Below are 23,598 nucleotides of genomic sequence, written 5' to 3'. Positions count from 1 at the left end.
CGGACACAGTCAGTTCTGGCTGGGCAAGGTAGAGGAGTCTGCTGTTGACACAATCACGTTTCGTTAGCTACCACTCCAAATCTTTTGGTTTCCTCTGAGATCTGGACCCTGTCGGTAAGATTGCCCTGATGCTGCGCCCATTGGAACTTCAAGCCCCACTGCAGAGCCCGCCTATGCCAGTGGGCATGCGCCACTAGTAGGATGCTTGCGGCTATGAGGCCCAACAGCCTACGGGTCTGTCGCACCGAAACATAGGATAGATGCTGAAACATCGGTTTTGTAGCTTAAATAACCTGGACTTGCCATGAGGAGGATAAGCCTGAAACTGTAGTGTGTACAAAACAGCTCAGGTGAAAGGGAGCATCTGAGAAGGAGTCAGCTGGTACTTAGGCATGTAGATAGTTAATCTCAGTGAGTTCAGGAGGTTCATTGTAGTCTGAAGGTGGGAGACGACTGACTGTGGTGATCCAGCATTTAATAGCCAGTCACTGAGGTAGGGGAAGACTGAAACACCAGACCTTCGCAGGTGTTCTGCAACCAGTGCCATACCCTTGGTGAACACCCGAGGGGCGCTGGTGAAGCCAGCAGGAAGAACGGAAAATTGAAAGTACTCCTAGTCAACCATGTAACCAAACACAGGTAACGTCTGTGGGGGGGCAGGGCGGCAATGTGAAAATATGCGTCTTGCAAGTCCAACAGCACCATCCAGACTACCGTATCCAGGGCAGATCGAACTTGAGCGAGCATGAGCATGTTAATGACAGACATTTGCAATCGAAAATTGAGTTGCCTTTATATGCCATATTAGCAAATATTTGCACTGACAGACATTTGAATATTGGTGACAGTATTCGTTGTGCACAATTCGTGCTGCTAGAAGCCCTGGGGAGGCACTGAGGCAACACAGACAGCCACATTCACATGCAAGGTCAGAGTTGAATGCAGGCTGAAGTACTGCAGCAGAGCATGTCCAGAGAAAGAGCTAAAGAAGCAACCATGGGGAGCAAGGCAGAGATGGAAGGTAAAGGATGTGGAGGGCCGTAAGCGAGCCAGAGGCTCAACAGGCAGGCAGACTGAATCAAGAGTTACACAGCAGAGAAAGAAAACACAGGCCACCAAGGTGGGAGGGGGTGTTTAAGAGCAGCAACTGGCTGAGCAGACACAGGCAACGGCAAGCGAAAGGATGAGCATGGAGTGGAATGAATTAACAGTACACAACAGAAAACCCATGGCCTATTTCAACATAGCTACTGGCACGAGACAGAGCAAAAGATGAGATGCAGTAAGAAGGCCCAGTAGCAGAGGCCGCGAGTAACCACAGACAGCATGGGCAAAGACTAAGAAGGATCATGGGGGTGGGAAGATAAACCACCATACCCAGGCAGTTTCGGCCAAGTACCACTGACACGAGTAGCCCATGGAGAGGGTGTGAGCACTAAAGTGCGCATGTAGAGAAGACAGACCATGCAGTGTATAACAGTCTTGTCACTGCTTAGGCTCCAGGGAGCATGCACAGCCATTGCTTTCAATACCGGTGCACGGTATCAGCGTAGAGCTTCTCAGGGACTCACTGCAGCCTTCGCATGACTAAGACCTTGTGCCCGTGGGGGGTGGGGGGGTGCTGCTCCCATGAAAAAAGTATGTTTGGCATTCCGTCCTGGCACCATATATCTCATTGACAGAACCATGTCATCAGTATTCTTTAAAAACAATATTATTTAAATGCCATGATCAACATGACTGTGTACAAATCTTTTCACTATTATTAAGGCGCCGTGTTTAATAAACACTGACATTCCATAAATTGAAGCAATGTTAGCAACGGCCACTGGCGAGAAAAAAAATAATTACGAAAGTTGCAGCGAAAGACACTGATGCCTATGCCCAGCAGGAGGGAGGTTGTGGTGTAACCTCAAGAGCTGCCGGCTTTGGGACTGATGAACAAGGTTTGATTCTCGCCATCGGCAAAACTGTGCCTTTAAAAAACAAGGAGGAACCATATGGCCAGAGATGTCCAACAAAAAGCAGTGCAAGGAAACTCCCATTGAAAACAAGCAGGAAGAACAGCAGCAATGACGGGAAGGGGGGCGATGCGAGTGAGGATGTAACAGATGGCCAGAGATGGGCAACTAAAAGAATTAATCTGTGATGTCCAGTGGGAGGAAACCAAACACCCAAAGGCGGACAGATGGACACAACTGACCAACCAGAGTAAGGAATTTCGAAAGGCAGGCCAACCAACCAACCAGAAGCGCTGGACGTGTTGAGAAGCCCACAGACTGAATACAATATGCCTGCACAGCGCAAGTTCGATCTAAAAAGCTAGTCAAACAGTAACTGAGGGCAGAAAGGAAAGAACTGACTTCAGCACGCTGATGTAGTGCCTACATATGTTCGTTACATCCAGTGCAGACACCGCCGATGCGGAGCCGAATGACGCAACCTACTGGCACGCAGGTATACTGTTCTAAAATTTCCAGGTCAAGTCTGACACCTGAGGATAATTCTAAGGTAAGTAATCTGCAGCTAGAAGTCTCTATCAGATTATCTGATTCATAGCCTACAATTTCTGCAGAATGCGGCTTCCCAGCTCATTTAAGTCCTAAGTAGAAATACTTGCATTTTTAAGCATTTGGAAAGACTGCACTGACTTCCTATAGGCAAAAGCTGCATATTCAGATCACTTTCTTTGTGCCACAAAACTATCTTTGCAAATGGTCTACACATGTGTTTAAAGTCAATTTTCTGTCTTCTGTATACTCCAGCCAGAGAATTAAGATCCAAATGAGACGGCCTAAATGTCACCTCTGAGTGTTGAGAAGGTGCATGAAGTGAACCAGACTTTTGATGGTACATAACGTGATTCAAGCCCAATGAGGGAGGCTTACCTGCCATTACGCTCTCTTTTGGAGACCATACAGAAGTGCTTTCTTTTGATATTATAACATTTCTCAGTTATAATGAGACTTTTGGATTTTTTCCAGTGCTCTCTGTGTCTCTGGAACCAAGCTATACCCGGATAATGAGCCCAGAACAAGGGCAAAACCGGTCCTGGGTTGCTTGTGTTTCGATTCAGGGATAACCTGGCTTGGCAGATCGGGTAGGACTGTTCTCCTCGGAGCAGGGTAAAGACTGATATGCATATAGCTTGTTTAAGGAACTTGAAACGTTTTCCGTTTGAGAATGGAGACACAGGGATGGTGTTCTATGGTCCCTTGCTGGCTACTATCCCTATGTTTGCAGCCAATCAAAGGAAGTCACAAATTGTGCCCTACCTAGTTAATATTCATTCAGCTGGAAGTGGGCCATGCCAGCGACAAAGATGGCTGCCTGGCTGTGAAGCTCCAGCGCCGGCTGCTTCCAAATGCTGGGTTTCGTCGCCTATCTGCATTCAGCCCCAACAGGTTTGGCTGGATTTGTGGCCTAAACACTTGCGATCACGGCTACGCCGTGATCATGGAGGGGAAGAGATCCTGGAAGACTGTCTAAGGCGGCTGATGCAGGTGGCCCAGCATGGAATTGGAGACCCCACGGCGACAGGGACCATGGCTGCCGGCTACGCTGGCGGCCACTCTGAGACTGGGACAGTGGCAGGCGTGGCGAGCAGGAAAGAGCAGTTACTGTTCCTATGCGGCCTACTGGTGAGTTTGCAGTGCCTGTTCTCTGCGTGAAGAAGGTTGGTTGCACGCCACCTCTGTTCACCCACTGAACATTATCGCCACAGGGTGGCTGAGACTGCTGGTTCTTGCACGGATGCTCCCCCAAGGGCCGCCTGGGGGCCTGCTGTTGGGCCCATCTGCAAGATTGTTTGAGGCTGGGATTGAGGTGGAATCCTGCGGCAGCCGGCCTATCTTTTGAGGTAGCCAAACCACCCCCCAGGGGACTAATTCTTTGGCACCCACCCCAGGAGAGAGCTACAGAGGAGCATGTCTCAACGTTCTGTGTGGGGAAGCTGCATTACTTTAACACTTGAGCTGACACACTGCTCTAAACCTGCCCACCCACCACCTTCCCATCCCCCTTCCAGCCTTGTGGCTGTGGCAGCACTGTTGGGAGCCCCCCCCCCCGTAATCCTATGACTGTCTGTGCTGCCCCTGGGGCACATAGCCACTCTGTGCAATCAGTTGCCCCCCAGGCCAAAGGACTTGCTGCATTGTGTCTGTCATACAAGCCGGCTGCCACTGCCTGCATATACGTCTCCTGCTGAGCCCGCTCACCTCCTTCCAGGTACTTCAATGGGGAGGGGGGTCCTAAACACATGTTTGACCATCCCAAAAATACACGGCTACAGCAATTCCTCTCAGATACTGAGGTAGACTCAGCTGGAGGCGCTCGAGCAGGGCCTGCTGATGGCACCGTTGCAATCATGGCAGAGCTTTGCGCTGGATTTAGATCCATAGATTCCCGCTTCTATGCTCTCACAAGCAGGCTGTGTCGTATGGGGGAAAGGCTATATTGTCACACTATGAGATTAAAAGGCACAGAAAAATGTATCTCAGAACTAAAAGACAATGCCACATCAATTTAGAAGCGCCTAGAGGAAGTAGAGCAGATGCTTAAAGCTTTTACAGAACAAAGATCCTGAGGTGCACTCTCGCCAAAATAACATACAAAACATGGGAGTGGTGGAATCAACAGATATGGGGAACCTGACCTTTCATTCAAAAGTTTTCTTTCATAATTCTTTGGCAGACAGGCCTTCACAGACATGGTTTTTGCAGATGGAGCCAACACATCGCTGGCCCCACGCCCGCCGCCCCATTGACCACTCATAACCTGCTTAGTCAATTACAGCGATAGGGACAGTACACTACTTCTGGCCCAGGTGTGGGCTTCTTGCAGTTTCCAGGATCTGCCATACCTTTGTTCCCCAACTTCACTGTAGCCGCCCAGGAGGTGTGGCGAAAGTTTGCAGACATCAAAAACACCCTACGCAGGCAGGGACTAAAATATGGAATGCTGTACCCAGCACGGCTGAAAATTGAAATAAATGGGAGGACCTGGATCTTTAACACCCCTACAGAGACAGTAGACTTTTGCAAATAACTTGTCCATCCCACTGCACCACACCGGATCGCTGCCCCTCTGCTACAGCTGTGTATATGGTCCATCCCCTTCCTGACTGAGCACAAGCTGCCTGCAGATGTTCTGCTTCAGTCCTCACATACTGCATGTAGGCCGTTCAGGCTTTGTTGGGGTATGCCCCCTCCTCACCCCACTCACCAATCGGCCTTGATGGGACCATTAGCAATTCTAATGTTGAAACCAGTTATTACTTTTGTACAGGTAATACCTTTCATACGAGCACCACCTGCGGTGGTGGTGTCCACCTCCCAGGTGTATACCACATCACTTGCAACTGGTTTTTTTTCAACTTCTTTGGGGATTCACCAGATGTTCTACAAGCTGGTGTAGGTAGGGTGTTATTTGCATGTTTGGTTGTTGTTCTTTTGATTATCTGATATCTGGCTGCACTGCATTATTTAAGAATACACAATAGGGGATATGACCTACTACAGCCACTTAAGATGGGGGCCATGGCTAGAGTGGCAAAGGTGGTAGAGCTAACCTGCATGATATAGAATATTAGGGTAGAGAGCTCACCGATCCCTGCAAGGGGAAGCAAGTACTCTCGTATTGAGCACAACATGGCATCAAAGTTGTGTTTCTGCAGGAAATACATGTCTCCTCCAGGACCATCTCTAATATCGCTTTGATATGGGGTGATGATCCATATTTCTCTTTCTACAGCTCCAACTCCTGTGAGGTATGCATCTTGATTTTACAGACGCTGTCTGGAGACATGTGACTGCCTCTGAGGAAAACATCTCCTATTGTAGGGTCCGTACCCCATAAAATATTCTCTCTGCTTTTCTAGGCCAACAGCCTTCAAGGCATCTATCTCAGTTTTCATTTGTGAAAACATCTTAACATCTGCATGAGAAGACCCAAAGAGTGTGTTCCCTGAAAATGGCAAATTCAAAATCCAATGTTGCACTTCTGGTGTGAGACAGGTGAGTCTGAGCCAGTATGATCTATGTGCACAGATCCCTTGGCAAAATACATGAGCAGCCAGATTGGATGTGTCAGCTGTTGCACCTATGATCTAATTTGTCACTAAGCCACTGTCGTTCAAGATCTCTTGAAAATCTTTGGGAAGTTTTTCTGTAAATCTATGTAACAAATCCCATAGAGATCTGTCATATCTCCCCAACAGGAGGGAAGTACTGGGAACCTTCATTGTCAATGCTGGTGCTCCACACATCGTTCTTCCAAGAGCATTTATTTGCTTACTTTCTTTATCTGGTAAAACGGAAGATGAAGGAGCAACAGAGTGAGATTTCTTTGCTGCCACTACAATGAGAGAATCTGAAGGAGGATCTTTGTCAGTTGGCTAATATTTTTTGAGAAGTCGAAATGGAACAGACTTCATGGATGCAGGTGTAAGAAATAATTGCATCGCAGGTTTTAACAAGCCGAGAACCAGAGGGAGTAGAGGCTAGGCTGTTGTTCTTTGATGAAAAGTCTCAAATAATACAGAAGATGACATCATAGGGAAATGTTATCTATATTCCTTGCTAAAAGTAAAAAGATCATCTATTGGAGAAACTCTTGGTGGAGGTGCATCTGTCAGTTCCGGCCCCTTGAGATCTCCTAGTTCTATCTCTGGACTGATGGTGTTGTGCAGGTTTAGATTTTTGCTGAGAAGTTTGAGGAAAAGTCGGAACATGAGGACTTCTTAGAAGCCCTGTAGGAGCAGATTGGAGGAGGGGGGAGGGGGAAAACATGGTCAGAGGACGGGAAGAGGCAAATCCAGGAGACATTGACCCTTGACAAATGTGTGACTACAGGGCGGTGTTCCCACTACGGTCCTGGGTACAGAGACTAGAGTACGAAACTCAGATGCTATTGGCAAAAGTGTTACGATGAACAAGTAAGGTTGATTTAACCTTCTTCCATAATTGGTCAGATTGGGACAAACACCACTTTCAAGAGGGATCTAAACTCTAAAGAAGGTCAGGGACCCAGTAGGGCAACTAAGATTGGCTTAAACATGTTGGTAAATGCAGATGGGGTAAAGGAGTGGTAACTCCTCCTGCACACCCTTTTTCATTTTTAGTCCTGTTATGCTGGACCACAATTAAAGGAGTTCAGAAGGTACCTCCTAAGGCAGTTTTATCTCACTTTCCTCCTGCACTAGTGATCCCTCATCAGGGAGACTTTTTCTAATCTTCTCTTTCTCTACCTTAAACAAACAAATCAGCGCTCAGCCCAGTGTGTTGGTGTGCAGCTGGGCATTGTTAGCGGTCCTATAATGAAGCATGCCACTATATAGTGGGTGAGGGCAGTATTAAAAAATCTATTGATTTTCACTTCTATCCCTCTTTTTCAACCCTTTTTTAATAACTTATGTACGATGGAGGCAAGGACCGAGTGAATTACAGCAGGGTCTTCTTTGTTGTGTGGTTTAGTCCTTCACTTTTTGTGAGTTTCGGAGCAGATGGTGTGCCTGGTGAACCTTGAGATCGCCTGGGAGATGGTGTACCTGGGATTTCAATCTCAGATGTAAACCTTGAAGGAGAGTAAGTCTGAGAATATTCAGAGTTAGATGTGAGCGGCACAAGTCTATGAGGTAAACTCTGAAGCCAACTTGGAGAGGTCGAACAAGATCTGGCTTTTCATGTAGAGTGAGGCCTATAATGAGTACCAGGTAATGAATTTGCTGGTAAAGACTGTGTCTGTTGTATCAACATCGATTTGTGTTCTCTTGAGGTCGAAGGTGAATTCAGTAGTGGTTTCGACATCGATACATGCTTCGACTTCGACAGTGACATTGACGCCGACATATGCTTCGACAGCAAGAGTGATGTGACTTTGCCGACGAACGGAGAGAGTGCTTTTACGTTGAGTGGTGACTGGACAGTGGTTTCGACAGCGTACTTGTCTTGTCAAACCGTAATTGTTCTGTCCTCAACATCATATTTCTCGACGTCGACCAGGAACATCTGTTTTTGGTGTTGTTTCTCTCTGAATCTCCCTCCATGAGACCTTGGAGCGAGAGGAGGGTGCTTTGAAAGAAGGCTGGGCTTCCCCAAGCCCTCTTGATGAGCCCGCTGTATCCTGCCTTCTCTCTTGCAGACCACGCAGCCTGATCTTTTCTCAGTCCTTTGGAGCTCGCCTGGAAAACATCTGAAAGTGGCTACATGTCTCAGGATGGTGGGTTTCTGTAAGGCAAACAATGCAGGCAGAACAAGGGTCTGCCTGGGCCTTCTTTTTCCCACAAGAACGACACTTCACAAAAAGTTAAGGCATTTTTTACAAGAAAATAAACTTATCTATGTGCACTCTTGGTTCTATAAAACGTCAAATGTATGTGAAAAGGGGAGGTTTTAGAAAGATTTTCCAATATTGGCCAACAAGGGAGAGCTCAGTGCCCCAGAATCCTGGCCCAGGAGCCAGAAAAAAAACTGACCTAACTGTCGCCTGTGAGGCATGATGAGATACAGGGGCAACTGTAAGGTTCTTAAAGCCACAGTGTCAGTTTTCCATTCTATGCTTTGCATTGCTGCACATGGCTAACAATGTTTCATATTCCCTTTCTTTTTCCTTTTAAAAAGGTTTGTGAAAGATTTTCTATAGTCATATTTTTTGTAGTGATGCATGTCTAAACAATTGGCTTCTTCTTAAATGCAAATTCAATGATCTCTGACCATTTTTAGCCTTCTTCAAGCTACAAACAAATATAAAGTACTATAGTACAATTTCTTGTTATACATATATGTATACTTTTTGAAGTGCTAAAGGATCACTGCAAGTGGACAGTACTGTTCAGTGCTTAGGACTATTAATGAGAATCCCCTGGAAGAAAACATTTGTTCTTGGTACTGACATTGAGACAATATTAATGTTGTGCTAACCAGAATGTTTCCCTCCCCAAGCCACAGGTTATGAGCAAAGTGCTGTCCAATTATTATGCAAAACTTCCAAGGGAGAAAATAATCCTATCTCTAAAGGATTCCCAGGCCTGTGTAGATTCCAGATTCATTTACTGTGCTCAGTGTTGTATGTGAATCTTAAAGTACAATAGGTAGATGAAAAACGAACTTCTTTCACCTGCCCACTCTTAGTATGATCACAAACCTCTTGTCTGTTCAACCTGAAGCTGTAGGTTATCTGCAGGAAAATTTATGTCATTGTTATTAATATGCAGGAACTCTCTAACAAAAAACCTAAACTGGCGAAGAGTTCCACTCAGAATATGTGTTATCCACATTAAGATAGTTTGCAGGAGAGGGTTTGCAATGCTTTCGAAAAGAATCGTCGTGGCCGAGGAGAGAGAGAGGCATGGTGCATCCGAAACTAGGATCTTTAAATATTAACTGATGTATATGTTGGAAGGAAACCTGCTTTGAAGGAGTTCTACCCTTAAATATTTACATACTCACCCATAGATTGAGATGTCCAATTTCATCTAATGATGCCATTTGGAATGACAGGCCAGCCTTCCACACAAGGAGAATTTTAGAGGAATCCGGTTATATAGGCAATCAGGGCTGAGAAAATCTAATCTAGTGGGTAATCTGATGGAGGAAGGCATAAGTGACAGATCTTTCTCCATAATGGGCGACTTCAACTTCCATTTAGAAGACACTGTTGACTTAGACACACAGGAATTACTAGACCTTATGAATGGACTAGACCTTTCACAAATAGTTAAAGGGGCCACCCATACAGCAGGACATACGCTGGATGGGATCTTTTCGAATTACCCACAGCTATCTGTTATCGAGGTGTATCCAGTAGTATGGTCGGACCATGCGGCCATTCTATTTGAAATAGCCTGTTTAGATAAACAGAATCCTGTGAAAGCTATAACAAAGGCCAGCTACACACGTGCCTGGAATAAGATTGAAGCCAAAGATTTGTCAGACCTCCTAGAAGCCACCTTGCCCTCTTTAGCTGGTGAGGTGGATATGGCTACTACTAGATTTAATGATTGGGTTAATGAAGCTTGTGATAAGCTCGCCCCAAAAAAACGCTTCTACCCTAAAAGGACCTATCCTTCTGCCCCCTGGTATACCCCTAATCTAAAAGCTCAGAAATGTATCTGTAAGCACTCTGAACGCGAATGGAGGAAGGGTTATAAGGCAGAGGACAAAATAAAACATAAAGAAAGTATACGAGCATTTAAGCATCTGTTGCTTACGACTAAGCAAGAATACTTTGCTAATCAAATTGAACTAGCGGAAAACTCAGCAAAAGAACTTTTCAGGATTGTTTGCAAATTGGCCAATCCACCTACGTCACAAGTGGCAGAAAGCCAGGAACTTTGTGATAAAATCGCCAGGTACTTTTTAGACAAAGTTGAGGATATTTTCTCAACTTTTAACAATGCCAAAAATGGTCTCTCTGATGAACCAGGCATGAATAATAACACAGCCTCACAAACGCAGAACGTTTTGACTGAATTTCCTTTCCTAGCTAACACTGATACTGCCATACGCTTGCAAAATTTGAAATCGGGTTCCCCTTATGACCCCTGTCCTATTAAAATAGCTAAATTGATCCCTCAAATTTTCACCACAGCTCTGAATCCCTTTTTTAATACGGTTTTGGGGGCAGGCAGTTTTCCGGCGTATTGGAAAACGGCCTCCTTGATCCCTTTGCTAAAAAAAACTAATCTTGATTCAACAGATGTTCGCAAATTCAGACCCAATTCTCGTCTACCTTTTCCAGCCAAAATGTTGGAGAAATGGATTAATAGACATTTGAGCAGATTTCTGCATGACGCTGAGGTGCTTGACTGTACTCAATATGGCTTCCGGGAAGGCCACAGTACGGAAACCGCCCACTTAAAATCTACCGACGAGATTAGGAAAACTCTGGATCAGGGTGGTAAAGCAGTAATGATTATGCTGGATCTCTCCGCAGCGTTTGAAACGGTCCATCGTGATCTTCTGATGGACCGTTTGTCAGCCTGCGGAGTAAAGAATTCTGCCTGGAAGGTCCTAAAGTCTTTCCTCTCTGATCGTAGGCAGACAGTAGCCCTTGGAGAAATTTGCTCGGCCCCTTTTCAACTTCCCTGTGGGGTCCCACAGGGATCATCATTAAGTCCAACTCTTTTTAACGTGTACGTATCGTCCCTGGCCCAATTGATAAGATCTTTTGGGTTCCATCTTACCTCCTATGCGGACGATGCACAGATAGTGGTATCCCTCCTTCCAGGTTAGCCACAAGCTACACAATTGTATGGAAGCAGTTGGATCATGGATGGCCAGTAATTGTCTTAAATTAAACTCAGACAAGACTGAGGTCATGCTATTTGGGAACGACATTAATATGTGGACCCCAGAATGCTGGCCTGACTCTTTGGGAACCCTGCCTGCACCGTCCACACATGTGAAAAACTTGGGAGTGTATTTGGATAACAGATTGGACATGAAAAAACAGGTCAATGCCATGATGTCATCTACGATGTTCACCATTAGAACCACCAAGAAAATCCTCCCTTTTCTGCCTAAGAAGAGTCGACAGACGGTGGTTACGGCACTGGTCATATCAAGATTGGACTATTGCAACAGCCTCTATTTAAACATCCAAGAGAGGCTGTTGCATAGGCTACAGATGCTGCAGAATACAGCTGCCAGGCTGATTTCAAACATACCTAAATGTTCCCCTATTTCTAGCGAAATCCGCAGACTCCACTGGCTGCCAGTGAGACAACGAGTACAGTTCAAATCCATGTGCCTCGTTTTTAAGTCACTTCAGAACCAGGGACCACGCCATCTACAGGACCAACTCCAATGGTATTTACCAACTAGGCCTTTACGCTCATCAGCTAAAAAACTGGTGAGTACCACCAGTGAAAAAAGCCCGTTGGGGCGGGAAAAGCCTTGTGGTGGGCGCGGCAAAACTGTGGAATCAGCTTCCCTTCCATCTGAGGAGTTGCACGGAGTTGTTGCCTTTTAGAAAAATGCTTAAAAACAGGTTGTTTTAGAACCATCTCTTCTCCCTGCAACTCTTTTCTCCTTTCCTCAGGATAGCAGATAGCGCCAGGACACCCTCGGGTATCAAATGCGCTCTATAAAATTAATTAACATAACATAACAGAACATAACAAATATTTACATACTCACCCATAGATTGAGATGTCCATTTTCATCTAATGATGCCATTTGGAATGACAGGCCAGCCGTTTCTAGGTTTAAAAAAAACAGTACTTCAATTTCTGTTCCCATTTACAAAAACATAAGTAGCAAATGAAACAAAACTACAGGCTTTGCCAGCTTCTAATGTTAAAATATTTGTAAGAAAGAGCATTAAACAATTCCCCGTTGGTAGATAGATTACATATGGTAGTGGCAAATATGTAGTTAACATTTAGTCATCACAAAATGAAAGATAAAACCTTGAAGATGGTTCCCTGTCCACGATTCCAGTCACATTGCACCGACTAGTAGCTGCTCAGAATGTAGAGCACGCTGGGTATCAATTGCAGATGACCCTGCAACACCAAAACATATCACCAATGCAGGTTCCTAGGGACTTAGCTATGCCCATATCCTCCTTTATTTTCTTGAGCATCTGGTCCACCCGAGGACCAAATAGATGCTCGCCGTTGAAGAGTACGTTTTATAGGTGAATTGCACCTCCGACCTAAACTTGGGCACCCTTGCCAGGCATATCTGTGAAGAAGGATGGTCATATTGATGCCCCTCGCTGCAGTGTCTGCTGCATCGAGGGCACACCTGATATTAGTGCTGCTAATATTTTTGTCCACAGCGATCAACTCTTGTCTTCGGTCCTGGTAGGCCTCTGGTAGGTGATTCAACAGCTCTTCCGTATCCTTCCAGTGGTATTTATCATATCTAGAGAGGAGCATTTTCAAGCTAACTTCCCTAAAATAAACATTTAATATAACAAAATACATACCAGGTATCATGTATATTATGGTTATGTATTGCCATTTCAGGGTTCTAGTGACATTTACAAAGCACTCGGCCTTTGCCTAAGTGTTTTATGATGTTAAAAGAATCCTTAATAGCAATTTTGGACGATATTGCACAGATACATGTTATGTATTCTCTCTATTTTTAAAGTTAAAACACTTAAAAGTAACTTACCTGATGATTAAAGACCTGCCATATAAAAGATTGGAAAACGTACCTGCAGTGAAATGACTCCTAATGTAACAGATGTAACTTTGCGTTGCAATAGTATCATACCATCTTAATTATTACTCCTACCCTTTAAGTAAAGACCATTGAAGGGCTGCACCCTGGAACACTTTAACAAAAATAGTTACCCTCCAGCTATAAGGATGAATGCTAGAGAGTCACCAGAATGTCATATTCCCTGGCTGTCATCTCAATTTAAATTTGGAGAATAGCAGTCGGAAACAAATTATTTCCAGACAGCAAAAGTGAATCAGAGTGTATTGGATAGACAGATGTTTATAGCCATAAGAGAGAGTTATGATCATAGGTTAGTAACAATTTCTCCTCCTTGAGGGCACCTTTCTCAAAAGTCATACCATTAGTATGGAGTAATATGCACTACCACAACCAGTAGTGAGAGGTAACAAAGCAAAAAAGCAAAACACGTGGAAAACTAAAATAAAATAACTTGTTACAAAAACTTTTTTAGAAGAGCTTGTCATTCATCAGGATTTGTGACAGTAATAATATTTACAAAGGACACAACCCTCTTCCAGTGTAGCAGTTTGAACAATACTTTTCAAGCTGCCTAGGTTTTCATGTATCTTGTGTAATAAGCCTTTGATCCATCTTCCATGCTGCTATACTGTTTCCCGGAGGCCTGGGGGACTCCATTTTCCAGCGCAAGCAGCGGCAGGAGCCGCGAGTGTTGGTTCGACCGCGCCAGCCAGTGCTTAAAAGCAGAAGGGGACTCCCACAGAATGGGAGCCTTTGATCCATCTTCCACGCTGCTACATTGTTTCCCAGACGCCCAGGGGACTCCAGTATCCAGCTCAAGCAGCGGCAGAGGCAGCAAGTGTTGGTTCGACCACGACAGTTGGCGCTTAAAAGCAGAGGAGGCTACTGCAGCGTGGGACGTACGCGCCGTCCCGGGCGAAGCCCGGGCCAAGGGCGGGCCCGTCCGAGCCCATCAGAGACCGGATGAAGCTGAGCTGGGCCACCCCTCGGAGAGGCACCTGCTAATAAGTTGTGTTGAGGTGAGTGCTAAAGAACATCACAACATGGGGAAACCTACCACTATAACATGCTCTCATCCCACCACCTCCATAGACAGTATGCTAGAAAGAGCAGTCAACATCGTATCAACGGAGATTGAGTTAACTGAGAGGCGATTGTCCCTGGGACTGGCTGCACCTCGAACCACTTCTTCGGCAGGGAAGGAGCAAGAGGATTATATTGGCCCTCCCCTATCGCCAAATGTAATTTAAAACACCATTAGACACTCACCAGCCCAGGGAGGTGGTTGTGATATAGAAAACAACCAGGGCAATAAGGACAACAAAGTTTTTGTGGACGATCTAGCTGTGGCTCATATTAAGGATATCGTCCCAAACAAGGATATTTCCCCAAGCACAATAACCACAGGGGCAAAAAGAAAAAGAAAATTAGCTAAACTAACTAGCTCCAAGAGGAAAGAAACCCCCGCTTAAAACACAACGTACATCCTTGAGTTTGTGGATTCAAAGCATGGTGACCCCAGCGACCTCAGTAAATGTGGAGCCTATTGACATCATAGCGGATGTCACTGTAGATTTAACGAAACAACAAAAGGAGAGGCAGGGAGATTCAGGAACACTCTCTTAGTCCCCGGTTATCGTATATAAACAAAAGAAGAGAGGTTAAATGTGTCTCAGAAGCCACAGAGACGGAGCGATGCAAGGAAGGAATATCAAACCCAATTTGGCTAGATAAGAAAGCCCTCACACACCGACCTAGTCAGTGTCATGCTTCATCATAGGGCCCCACCAAAGAGGCCGAGTGCCTCTTTGGTGTGCTACGACGCCAGAAGACTGCGGAGCTGGTTGTGTGAGTGGGCGTGCAGTGAGGTATAAAAATAAAAGTGCCTAAAGAGTATCTCAAAACAAAAAAAAATGTTATTGGTAGATCCCTAACACACGATTAAAAAGTTCCTATGTGTCTGAATTTACAGCCAAAGGTAATGGTTTGGTTTAATTCAGAAATTACATTAAGTCAGTCAACATGTTTCAGGATTTACAGTGGTGTTAACTTACCTAGGCATTCATCAGGACTAGTGTAAACCCCGGCGGTATGGACTCTCTAATCGTCCACCCTAACCTGGGGACGTGAAAGTGAAAAAGTAAAAAGTGTAGTGAAGTGCAAAAGGAAAGGGGGGAGGAAGAGCAAATAGCCCGTTCCTAAAAAACTCCTGATTTAGGAGTGTTTCTGCACCTGTGAAAGAAAAAACACAAAAAACATAAAAGACGTACACACAATTAATGGTAGGTATAGGTCAAGTCGTTTGTCCAGGGTGCTCCAAAGCTGTGGCAAAAATAGTGTTAACAAATAAACACTAAAGTTATCACCATCCGTATAACCCTGTAGGGATGATACCACTAACTCTAGGGAGTGAAGTGGAAAATGAGTGCTTAGAACACGCTAAATAGCTAAAGGGGGTTAAAACACATATAAAAGTACTCCGTAGGAAGGATCAATGGACCAAAGGTCTGTGACCCCACCAAATAGTTCGTAAACTCAAACAGTTATCTCACTTTAGGTTATGGCGCTAGCTGCACCATGGGCCTCGGGAGGGGGGTAGGAGCGTGGAGAAAGAAATTGCTTATAAGGGAAAGTTTATCTCGGAATTACTTCATTCATTGATAAATACAATTTGGTAGAATGGACTGTCAAGGGGGATACAAAACAAATGGAGGTGACAAAAGTGCACAGTGCTTAGAAGGTGAACATTATACACAGTGCAGACATATACATATATACATTCTCTACGTTTTATCGCTATTCTTGACAATGCTGTTTTGCATACTATGTCCTTTTAATATATGCATACAATCGAAGTTTTTAGTGCAACCTGAAAGTCTCTTTTTATCCATTGTTTTATAATGTGCTTTTCATAATAATCTGTATTGTTGCTGGTATTTTTGACATGTGCTTTTATGGATATTCATATCCAAATAAAGGTTATTTGAATTGAATAAGCCTGACCTTTGCAAGAGAAGTGTAAACTGTTTTGCCCTAACAAAATAATTTGTCAAGGTAGTAAATGAAAATGAAAACTCACGGAATATACTGCACCCCTGAGCGGCTATGGAAGATAGGTAGAAGTCCAACCTGAGCTCCCTGAGATGTCAATGTGTGGTGGGGCCTTTCCTCCATGAATTATGTGAGTGTCCAATGATCTGAACATATTGGTTAACTATTAAAAATAGACTTTCAATGTTACTGGTATAGCTAGTTAATCTCATAACAAAATCACCAATCTTAGGGATTATGGAGGACATGGGTGAGCTCCTTGTCTTTTGTACATTGATAGTGAATTGCTTTCTCCTGGTCAAATGAGATAATGAGTAACGGTGGCGATAAGAGAGTTTATCCCCTAAGTGGATTGGATTCAATGCATGCGCAACTGCCCTTGTGTACAGGAGGCAGTATACAGGGCCAGAGGATGTCCTTAGAAACACAATAACATTTGGGAACCTTAGTGGAATTATTTCTATATTATTGGACTATAGTACAGAATAAGATCACAAACAGGAGTAGGCTACCGATATTAGGTGGAAATTCAGTTGCTTCTATTTTGGTCCTTTCCTTTTCTGTATACCTCTCTATGAGCCTGTTATAATGTATTTATTCAGGCTGTTCTACTTTTTGGCTAGAGTACCAGAGAGAGCTACAGCAGAGGAACAGGCAATGTTTCGTTATCTTATAAGGCGTGCCATTCTATCTTTATACCACCTTATGCAAAATGTATTAATATGTCACACTGCTTGCTACTCTGTAAATGTATAAAAGATCCATTACTGGAAAAGAAAAAACATATGTTCATGTAACTACAGTTCTTAGTGTTGGTATCTTTCATAAACTCACAAGCAGCTCTCTTTCTTCTCTTAGACTTAGTAACGCCTTATCTGGTAGAGACGATGAAGCCGCAGATTCCTTGCCTCAGAATTATCTCTAGGAGTCAGACTAAATCTACAAAAGTTTAATGGGCAGTATCCCTGCGTGTCAGTTGGTGGTGTTCGGCTACACATGGTGGAGGCCGCACCGTAAGTGACATGCATGGTGCCTTTATAGGCACCACCCCAGCACACTGTTATAAGTTTCTTTTTGCCACTTTCCACGCCAGAAGTGTAGAGCCACGAAGAACACTGATCACTAGAGTGTGGCACTATGGCCCTAAAAGGGAACAGCCCTGTACCTAGAAATCCGTTTGCAGAGCAGGAAATATGGGTGGGACAGTAAGTAATCCGCAGCTAGATAAGTCTCTACCAGATGAACAAGTACTTACCTTTGGTAATGCTTTATCTGGTAGAGACTCTATCTAGCCACAGAATCCTTACCATAGAATATTGCCCAGGCGTCAGACTGGATTAGGAAATGTTTTGTGAGCAGTACCCCTGCCTGACAGTAGGTTTCCTCATTCGGCACCACATGGTGTCGTTGGTGTTGTCCTCACCGGAAGTGAGGTTTGCGGTGCCTATATAGAGATGCCACCCAGGCGCGCTTACATCTGGTACTTTTCGTGATTTTCCGCGTCAGTAGCGCAGAGCCAGGAAAGTACACTGACAACTGGTGTGGAAAACTGGGGCCCTGAAAGGGAAGTACCCTGCCCCTAGAAATCTGTTTGCAGAGCGGGGAAGATGGGTCGGTCGATAAGGAATCGCGGCTAGACAGAGTCTCTACCAGAGAAGGCATTACCCAAAGGTAACTAACTTGCTCATCTGAAATAGACTTTTAGCCACAGATTCCATACCTTAGAATAGATACCCAAGCAATACCTCCTCGGAGGTGGGTTTGCGGACTAATTACACACGAGGAAGTTCTGCAGGACCAAACAGGCAAAATGCCCATCTCTCTACAAACATGAATGTTTAATGAACTTGTGCAATGAGGCCCACTGCTGCCTGGCAGATATCCAGGACCGAAACTCGGCTAGCTAATGCAGTGGATGCAGTTTCAGTTCTAGTGAAATGAGAACACAATCCCTCCAGGGGTTGCTTCTTGTCCAGTGCATAGCAGATTTTGATGGAGAGCACGATCCACTGAGAGATAGTCCGTTTCTGCGCGGCCTGTTCTTCCTGTGCTCCGACATACCCCATGAAGAGTTGGTCGTCCACCCGTAACTCTTTTGTGCGGTCAAGGTAGACTGGCCATGCTCTTTTTGGGTCCAGATGGTGAAGTCGCTCCTTTTCCTTTGAGGGAGGAAGCGGTGCATAAAAAGTAGGCCAAGTGATGTTAAACTGAGTGATCACTTACAGAAGAAAGGAAGCTCTTGTACGAAGCACCAGTTTGTTTGGGTTGGGTAGATGAGGAGGCTTAGATGACCAAAAGGGCAGATGTTATCGCCATGAGCAAGGCCGTTTTGAAAGCAAGGAGCCTGAATGAACCATTTTGCAGAGGCTCAAAGGGAGCGCACATAAAGAAGGTGAGGACAAGATTGAGATACCACTTGGGCATAACGAAGGGAGTGAGAGGGAACATATGTTGCAAACCTTCCAAAAACATATGTACAATAGGGGATTGGAAAAGGGAAGGCTGGTTAGGCAACTAAAGAAAAGAAGAAATTGCAGATAGATATCCTTTAACAGTGCCCAGCGCAGAGTCCTGCTTGGCAGGGAAAGAACAAACAGGAGAACCAGAGAAAGGGGGCAGAAAGGGGATCAATGTGTCTTTCTGAACACTATGCCATAACGTTTGCCTAAAGGAAGGTTTAAACTGTCTTGGTAGAGGGACGCCTGGCTGTCAAGATAATGTTACAGACTTCGGGAGAAAGGTTGAATGCTGTAAACTGTCGCTGCTCAATCTTCACACAAGAAGGCAGAACGTTGACGGGTTCATGTGGAAAACCGTCCCCTGATGCTGCAACAGAAGATCCTCAAGGGCAGCCTGATTGGAGGTTCAATGGATATGCTCAACAACTCGGGATACCAGCCTCTCTGTGCCCAGTCTGGAGCCACAGGGATGACTTGGGCCTGATCATTCCTGATCTTATTGAGAAGTCCGGGTAGGAGTGGTATGGGTGGAAAGGCACACAGGAGGCCTGAGAGAAAAGTGTCTCTGAGAAAGAGCCGCCATAGAAACTCCTGCACACAGAACTAACGAAGGTTCTCCTCATTGCTGATAGAGACCCTGCACTTCCTCCGGATGGAGACACCATTTGTGATTTGCTAGGCATCTTCGGCTGAATTTGTCCGCTCTGGCGTTCAGAGACTATGCCAGATGTTGAATCACCAGGGATATGCCCTGTTGTTCCAGCCATGTCCAGAGACATAGGACTTCTGGACAAAAGGGTCACGACCCCGCCCTGCTTGTTGCAGTACCACATGGATGTGGTGTTGCCCATGAACACCTGCACTACCCTTCCCTGGATGTAGGGTAGAAAGGCTTTCAATGCCAATCAGATCACTCAGTGCTCCAACAGGTTGATGTGGAGTTCGGAGACCACCGGACACCAGAGTCCCCAGATCAACACCTCTACCAGATGGCTGCCCCATCCCAGGAGTGACACATCTGTCACACACTGTGAGATCTGATTGGGGAAGGGAGAAGAGTCTGCTGCCTACCCAATCATGGTCATAAGCCACCCCTTCAGGTCCTTCGCAGTTCCCTCCGAGATCTGGAAAATGTCAGAGAGATTCACATACAGGACATGGTTTGTTTGTGGTAGGAAATGGCGCCTACAACAAATGTGCGTATTGTATGGCTTCAGGATACATAGGACGATGCCACAGGTGGGGGTTAACCCTGAACCACCTGAATCACACGTAAACAGTATTTGCAGAGCAATTTCTCTATATCATAAATTATCACTGAGTGGAGATGCAGTATTACATAAATTCATTTCGAATAACGATGAACAGTCAAGAGTGTTGTTTGTTCTTCTTTTAATCCTGAACGGTTGCCCAGCCAACACGTGTTTCGTCAGGGGAAGTACCCCAAGACTTCATCAGGGCTGAAAGGATGTACAGCAAAAATGTCTCAGACACTTAAAAACCAACAATGTTCATAGAAAGTGTACGCAAGATGACCAGAGCCTGGCGAGTGAGAACACCACGCAACACGAAAACCTGTGTTACAAGATCATGAGGATCCACATGTAAAGTGCTAGAACCCTCATGGAATTGTCAGAAGTGCTAGTGAACACGGATATTGTGACATGTTACAACAACATATTTATTGACCGGTGATGAAGAAATTATTTTGTATTGGGATCGATGTGAGAGAGAGAACAGACTCGAATGCAGACATGAGAGGGAGAAAGGGAGATGAGAGAGAGATTTCAAACCAAAGAGAGAAAAAGAGAAAAGAAGATGAACACATGATCTTGTAACACAGGTTTTTGTGTCACGTAGGGTGCTTACTCGCCAGGCTCTGGTCCTCTTGCGTACACTTTCTATGATCATTGTGTCACAACACAGATATAGGTTAACACTAACCTAGAAACCCGGATACAGCGGGAGCGATAGAAGATGCTAAGTAACCCTTTCCCCCTCTATGGAATCACCTGCGAGTAAGGCAAAAACCACGCAACAGATCACACCACAATAGGGGAAGGGGAAAAAAGGGACAAACTAAACAATAAAGTTGCAGCAGTGAAAACACTCAATGGAGCGCTGGTTTGGAGTTGTAGACCTCACTCCTAAGACAGCCCCGTGTTTCCTGTATAAGAGACACAGCACACCACACATGAATTCCAACACTGATCCTTCAATATCTATCAATGTTATATATGTGGTGCACTGCACTTACAGTTAAGGCTGCAGCATGCTCTCCACTTAAAAAGGCACAAAAGGTAAAAATAATATTCTTCAGTGATAATGTTCTCTTAGTAACACAGACGCAGGTTAAAGAACCAGCAGACAGGCAGTTCAATGTACTTATCTGTCACCAGATAGTCCTCTGGTAATGATGTATATATCGTAGGTTCCAGGGGAAGTTTTCTTCTCATTCACATACAGCGTGTGTGAAATGACAGCCAAATGGATAATAAAAACTCACGAACTCCGAGCCTCTCAGCAGCTCTTGGTAATTGTTGGGATTTCCTTCCAGGTCAAAAAGCAATGAAGTGCTTCTGTGCGCCTTCAGGGAAAATGAAGAGCTTCTGTGTTCACGCCTTCAGGGGAAATGAAGGGCTTCCGTGATCGCGCCCCAGCGCGAGGGTAGAGAACGGCCTAACGCGTCCGTGTGCCTTCTTGGAGTCAGCCGCGGCCAGAGCAATATCTCTCCCCAGCGTTGAATCAAGGCAAAGGCTTGCCAACGGATACTGCGTACAGCGAGTCTACAGGAAAAGACTGGAAAGCAGTTCCGATCGCATGGCCATTCAGGAGCAAACTCCAGGTGACAAGCACATGGGGAAGTGCGGGAGGAGTTTAACTGGAGAAGGAAGATAGAAAAGGAAATAGGACTACCGTCTCCCTCAGCATTCTGGGAGATGTAGTTCACCCCATGCACTCCTCATTCATTCCTTCGTGCACGTATGTTAGTATGCCTGCGCTTAACTGTGCCTAACCGTGACACATTGTTGGTTTTTAAGTGCCTGAGACATTTTTGTTGTACATCCTTTCAGCCCTGATGCAGTCTTGAGGTACTTCCTCTGACGAAACACGTGTTGGCTGGGCAACATTTCAGGATTAAAAGAATAACAAACAACACTCTTGACTGTTCATCATTATTCTAAATGTATTTATGTAATACTGTATGTCCCCTCAGGGAAAATTTATGAAATATAGAAATTGCTCTGCAAATATTGTTGATAACTTGAGGACCCTCTTCTCCATCCTGCATGATAACGACCAGGAGGAACAGGCGGTGGCGGTCTTCCTAGATGCCACCAAAGCGTTCGACTCCCTGGAATGGGGGTACCTACTTGCAGTCCTGACACACATGGGATTCCCTCCGGGATTTCTCAAGTGGATTAAATTGCTTTACATTTGGCCCTGCGCCTTTTGCATCAGCAGAGGCACGCAGCAGGGATGCCCCCTTTCACCTCAGCTATTCGCTATAGCCATGGAACGGTAGGCAGCCATGCTGCATCAGCACCATAAGCAACATGCGGTAAATTACCCCACGAGGCCTGTCTTAGTCTCGCTATACGTGGATGATATCACGCTATATGTGCGAGATCCTGCTGAAGGATTAAATGCCATGATACATGAAATAATAACATTTGGGGCCTTCTCGGGTATCACCATCAACTGTTGCAAGTCCCAAATCATGCCGCTCACGAGCTGTACCACTCCGTTTAAAATGGACTACCCACTGCTATGGAGCGGCGACAATGTCCGATATCTGGGAATCACTATCACCAGAAGAAAGAACTTCTGCGAGCTAACTACAGGGTGGCCCTCGAAGGGTAGAAGATCTGATCAATAGGTGATCAATAGGCTCTCCTGCTCTCCCTAGCAGGCCGGATAGCCTTAATGAAGATGGTCATCATGCCCAAATTTTTATATTTGTTCACAAATATCCCCTTCCCCCCTTCTTTACTAGGCTGAAGAGTCAACTCATCCACCTTGCTTGGGGCGGAAACAACCTCAGAATAAAAGGTGCACCCTCACTTTGCCGTTCGCTCAGGGTGGGTTTGAAGCGCCCGATCCTGAACTCTACTATCTCAGTGCTCCGGCGCACTTCGCAGCATACTGGCTCGCTCCTCTGCTCTTTATGACACACTTGGAGGTGGAGCAGGAGCTTATGACACCATTACCTTTAGGGTGGTTCCAAGGTGTAGATGACAAAACAGCCGGGGGAAGGAGATCCATTGTGGCTTGTACAAATAATGTGTGGCGCGCCATCGCCAAACGGTCCCAAGTTCCCATGCTATATTCCCTGCAACTTCCCCTGTTCGACCAACATAACCTGCCAGTCACAAAAGAAGGGATTTGTAAACACATGCTTCTCAAACTAGGTATGAAAACATGGGGTGGCATGTACCACCAGGGGCAGTTCAAAAGTGCGGTCGAATTCTTAGGCGACACTTCACCCACCACCATGGACCGATTCCTATATATTCGCATACGACAAGCTGTTAAAGCTGCTACTGCCGCATTCCCAGAGGAACCTCCCACACTGCTCCCATTGCACCAAACGTTACCGGCAGGGGCAGCACACAACGTGTCCCGCATATATAAAACCTCCGTAAGGGCGGGGACACACAATACTCTGAAAGGAAAACTGGGGTGGGAAGCGGAATTGGGACATCCTATTACAGAGGAGGCCTTGGTGGAAAGCTGTCAACAAACTGAATGCATCACTGCTAGCAGCAGGTTCAGAAATATTCATTTTAAATTCCTCCACAGAATGTACTACATCCCGGTAAGGCTGCACAAACTCCAACTATGAGAAAGTGACAGGTGTGACCGCTGTAAGCAGGAGGGAGTGGGTTTTTTACACATAGTGTGGGAATGTA

General features: G+C 45.3%; 1 protein-coding gene across 2 annotated transcripts in view; it reads right to left on the bottom strand.

Moving 5' to 3' along the window:
• The window catches only part of DYNC2I1 (dynein 2 intermediate chain 1), a 519,500-nt gene that overhangs the window by 145,779 nt on the left and 350,123 nt on the right, over nucleotides 1-23,598 (bottom strand). For both annotated transcript variants that reach the window (XM_078663277.1, XM_078663278.1), the window contains one exon: nucleotides 12,138-12,199. In XM_078663277.1, coding sequence (XP_078519403.1) covers nucleotides 12,138-12,199 — 62 coding nt within the window. The remainder of the gene's footprint in view (nucleotides 1-12,137; nucleotides 12,200-23,598) is intronic.

The sequence above is a fragment of the Lissotriton helveticus genome, chromosome 10 (assembly GCF_964261635.1).
Source record: "Lissotriton helveticus chromosome 10, aLisHel1.1, whole genome shotgun sequence".
NCBI classification, from domain to species: domain Eukaryota; kingdom Metazoa; phylum Chordata; class Amphibia; order Caudata; family Salamandridae; genus Lissotriton; species Lissotriton helveticus.
The sequence above is the reverse complement of the archived record's forward strand: the minus strand, read 5'-3'. Positions and strand labels throughout refer to the sequence as shown.